The 4,696-nt window shown below is 34.7% G+C and overlaps 1 protein-coding gene across 2 annotated transcripts in view; it reads left to right on the top strand.

The window, feature by feature from the left end:
* PIBF1 (progesterone immunomodulatory binding factor 1) overlaps positions 1 to 4,696 on the top strand; it is a 157,486-nt gene that overhangs the window by 119,486 nt on the left and 33,304 nt on the right. For both annotated transcript variants that reach the window (XM_019610797.2, XM_031557834.1), the window contains exon 10: positions 2,766 to 2,868. In XM_019610797.2, the coding sequence (XP_019466342.1) occupies positions 2,766 to 2,868 (103 nt within the window). The remainder of the gene's footprint in view (positions 1 to 2,765; positions 2,869 to 4,696) is intronic.

Raw genomic sequence — 4,696 nt, 5'->3', positions numbered from 1 at the left:
TTTTCCCTCGTGGAGGAATTCGGTTCCACGTTTTCCATGCACTTTATATGCTTTATATGCACTCTCAGGTCAGACTCCATTTTGTCAGACTGCCCTTCTGCTGCCATCTGTTGTGTGGGAACAAAATGGAACTTAATATTGATGGGAAATACCACCACTATCTGCCATACCACTACTATCTGCCTCTGTCTCTGTGAGGCAACATAATAAAAAAGGAGGTGTTGCTTTTGGAGCAGCCTTCTTAAATACAATTCTAGAAAAAAGGCAAAGCTGTCTATTCAAGTGTAATGCGTGATGGTGTCTATACTTTTTTGCTTTTACTTGCCAGAAACAACTATCTCATGTATCTGTACGTAAGTGCCATACATCCATACTAGTAAATTAAGTATTTCTGGGAACATTCTCAAGCATTGAGATGAAATAGCATGTAGTAGCACACTTTGACAAAACTGAATTCTCAGTGTAGGTTAGCTGCATGTGAATGACTTACTAACAATGGTTGCTGGCCCAAATTAACTCCTCCACTGTGCCTAAAAACTGTTTGGGATTACCACATTCTTGAGTTTAGTTTCTTTTATAGTGGAATAAAAAAATGTCCAGAACTTGATATCTTTGGAGATGCAAATTTCTGAGAACTTTCAGAAATTTCAGAAGTTTTCTGAGATTTTTTTTTCCCACTGTATTAGGTTCAGTTTAGATTATTTACACATTCAAGGACCTTTGTCCTTTTTGTTTTAAATTTAAGCTACTTGAAAAAACAAACTGAAAAGCATACTAACATAGTTACTTGTGCTTATCTTTAAATCCTTGCACATTCGGATCAAGTTCACTGAACAGTTGTAACTGGAATAACTATGATGGGCTACATATCTGTAGATGTGACACTTAGAGACATGGTTTAATAGATGTGGTGATGATAGGTTGACACTTGGACTTGATTATCTTTTTTGCAACTTTAATGATTCTGTGATTCTACATCCCCCATTGGGGGGGTATCACTGCAATGGGAAGGTATCACTGTTTCCCTTTGCGCTCCAAACATTAATGTGTAAGATCCCTGATTAGATATATTACAAAAGTGTTTGATTTCTGTTTTGTACTAGATGGGATACTAATGCATATCTCATAACTCATAATCTAAAATCAGAAAAACTAGCTTGGGGAAGTCCATTTTTCTCAGTTAATGTTTATACAGTCTGATACTCTTTCTGGAGGAACTGAGAGAGAACCAACATTCTAGTGAGTGCTATTGCCAATTTCAGGTCATTCTTCTCATAAAAGGTGAAAGAGTATCTGTGTGAGAGTAGGATCGTAACATAAATATCAAGAAATTAAAATCAAGAATTCTACCAAATCTAAAAGTATGTTCATTTTTACAGAGGGGAAGGGGGTGGGTATGACTTCTCAAATTTTCTGAGAAAGTATACATACTCATCTAGCTTTACATCTAAGTTTAATCCTCAACTTAAGAACAAATAGAACCTCCCAGTTGGTCAGCTGTAAACCACTTATACTCTTAAATGTTTAGCATCATAGTTCAAAACTTGTTATTTGCTTATTTGTCGACTTAGGTACACATTTTCAGTGTATGGAAGGTATACACTGATTCTAAGATCTGAACTGGAGTGAATCCTCTCTTTTCTTCAATGTAGATGTTTTGGAAAAAAATGGCATGCATTTGACTGAAACAGTAGATTGTTGTGTAGAGCCGTTAGTTCAGTGGTTAAAACACGTAAAGGGATAAGTATGCTGATTGGTAGCTAGTGTACTTAAATATGGAGGCATACAGTGATATTTTCTTGAGTTGTATATCTTTTTACAGTCAGTTACCAAGCTGCTGAATGCTGCAAAGATGACAGGACTCGTTACAGGATAAATATAAATATCTAAATACAAATTTAGATATCTGACCATAGGTTTAGGACAGAGACTTAGTATCCAGCCATTGTAATCAATTTAATTCTGTTTAATACAGTCAGTGAAGTTTTGAGTACATTTCAGTGCATCCAAGAGTCTGTTTTAGTGGAGTATGTTCAGGCTCCCCTGTCTATTGAATAGGGCTAAGTGACTGTAATAACAAATTGAAAGACTGGGTTAGATACAATTGCAAACCACTTTCCAGGTATGTGAAGTCTTCCCATTGCTGCCTATGGAACTATGCTATTGAATTGACGATGGAGTCTTCTAATATTGGTCATGAAATATGCAAGAAGTTGTAGCGCTTACACAGCTGAATAATTCTTTTGTGGATCTATTTTTTATTTAAAAAAATAAAAATAATAAAGTGGTAATGACATTTAACTAGCATAGTAAATGTCAGACAAAATGATTTTGCCTTTGTTTAGAAAATGATCAAGTATTTCATTTTTTGTTGCTTTTCTACAAGATATATGTTGGTATGTATTTTTAAAACTGACTTAAGCAGAAGCCACTTACGGTGATTTCTTAAAGAAGCTAAAAAAAAAATAAATATTCATGATTAGTTGAAGTATCCTGACATGATTATTGCAATTATAAACTATTTTACAAATAATATAAGTAATTACTTTTTAAGAAATATTACCATGGCGTCACTACAGGAATGCTGTTTCAGTGCTGTTGAAGTCTGTAATGTTTTCATTTTTTTTTTAGCTTTGACAATTATGCATGGTCTCACTGTATAGTTTATATATTAGTATAAAATTAAGGCAATCAAGTTTTGAAGTATAATTGTGAGAATTTATTTAAAAAAAAAAATCAACTTGAGCTTGTTTTTCTTGGCACAGTGTTCACTTGGCAAGGAGGTTACTGCAGCTAGAAAAGCAAAACTCGTTGCTTGTTAAAGATCTGGAACATCAGAAGGAACAAGTAACACAGATTTCACAAGAGGTAAATTATTGCTCCAAAAAAAAAAAAACCAACAAAAAAAAGTGTAGAAACTATAAACATGGTGGAACAGCTGTTCATAAAATGGAATATTTTCTAAACACTGTTTATTATCTATTTGATGTCAAAAAAAAAAAAGCTCATAATTAACCAAAACTCCATGGTAAATGTTCTGAAAGAAGTTTATATTGTATTTTGAAATGAAGATCAAAAGAGGGATTACTTTGTAGGCTAAACAAGAATGTAGACCAGACAGACAACGTTCTGATTTCTGAACAGAAAACCAGCTAGCCAAACTAGTTTGTTCAGTGAATATCTCATCATATTCCCTGCCCTTAAATCACATTTGAAGATATTTCTGTAAATCCTTTTCTACTTTGCTGAGTCTTTCAAATATACAAATGTAAGGAATGTTTGATATAAGCTGTTTAACAAAAAAAAAAAGTTTAATTTTTTTGAAATATTACAATGTGTTAAATTTCATAATAAGTCTATATGTAATAGCTGAAATTGCATATTACACTGACTTGGCAAATAAACACTGTAAAATTATCATTTTGCAATCTTCCTTAATTAAGCTGAACTAATTTTTTGAAATACTTTTAAAATTGTCTTACCAGTTTCTCTTAGCAACCAAGGAACTCTGTCTTGATTTGCTGTCAGGCAATGCCACCATATGAAATTTCATGGCTACCTGCTTTGGAAATGTGGTCGTTTTTTTGTTTTATTTTATTTTAACAGTAATTATAAATTAGGATAACTATCCTGGCCTGCATTAGAAATAGTGTGGCCAGCAGGAGCAGGAAGGTAATCATCCTCCTGTATTCCACGCTGGTGAGGCCACGCCTTGAGTACTGTGTGCAGTTTTGGACCCCTCACTACAAGAAAGAAATCAAGGCCCTGGAACATGTCCAGAGAAGGGCAATGAAACTGATGAGGGGTCTGGAGCACAGGTCTGCTGAGGACAGGTTGAGAGAACTGGGATTGTTCAGTCTGGAGAAGAGCAGGTTCAGAGGAGACCTCATTGCACTCTACAACTTCCTATGAGGAGGTTGTGATGAGGAGGGGATTTGGCCTCTTCTCTCAAGGCAACAAACAGGACCTGAGGAAATGGCCACAAGTTGTGCCATGGGAGATATAGATTAGACGTAAGGAAAAACTTTTTCTCTCAGAGAGTGGTCAGGCACTGGAATAGCCTTCCCAGGGAGGTGGTGCAGTCGCCATCCCTGGCAGTGTTCAAGAGGCGTCTGGATGAGGAGCTACGAGATATGGTTTAGTAGCTTGTGGTAGCATTGATGGTGGGAGGACAGTTGGACTAGATGATCTTACAGGTCCTTTCCGAACTTGTGATTCTATAATTCTGTGATTCTGTGTAAGTACTTTACAGTGCAAATATTTGAATTGTCTGCAGATTTAAAAATACACATGTACTTGTTTGTTTTTATACATGTAATCACATATATCTAATTTAATTTTAATCAAATATATGTCAACAGTGAATGTTTATTTATCTATTTTTAGCTAATACTAGATTTTTTTTATGCATTCTTCCAGATACATGTTAGTAATTTGTATTTGATTAAAACGTATCTATCATATGTTCTTGACTTGAAGATTCGGGGCATTGGTGAATCCAGTGTTATCCTTGATAGTTTTCGTAATCATTAATAAAATCTGTGCTTTATTCTCCATTTAAATGTCTAGCGACCACTTTTGTAGACTTTTTTGTTACCTGCTATGGTTTTACATTTGTTTCTAGATAAGTAATGAAAGATCTAAAATTACAGACTTTCATTCAAATTCCTGCAAAATTCCACTAGATCAAGTTCCT

The sequence above is a fragment of the Meleagris gallopavo genome, chromosome 1, assembly GCF_000146605.3.
Source record: "Meleagris gallopavo isolate NT-WF06-2002-E0010 breed Aviagen turkey brand Nicholas breeding stock chromosome 1, Turkey_5.1, whole genome shotgun sequence".
In the NCBI taxonomy this organism is placed as follows: Eukaryota; Metazoa; Chordata; class Aves; order Galliformes; family Phasianidae; genus Meleagris; species Meleagris gallopavo.
This window is presented reverse-complemented; position numbering and strand designations above follow the sequence as displayed.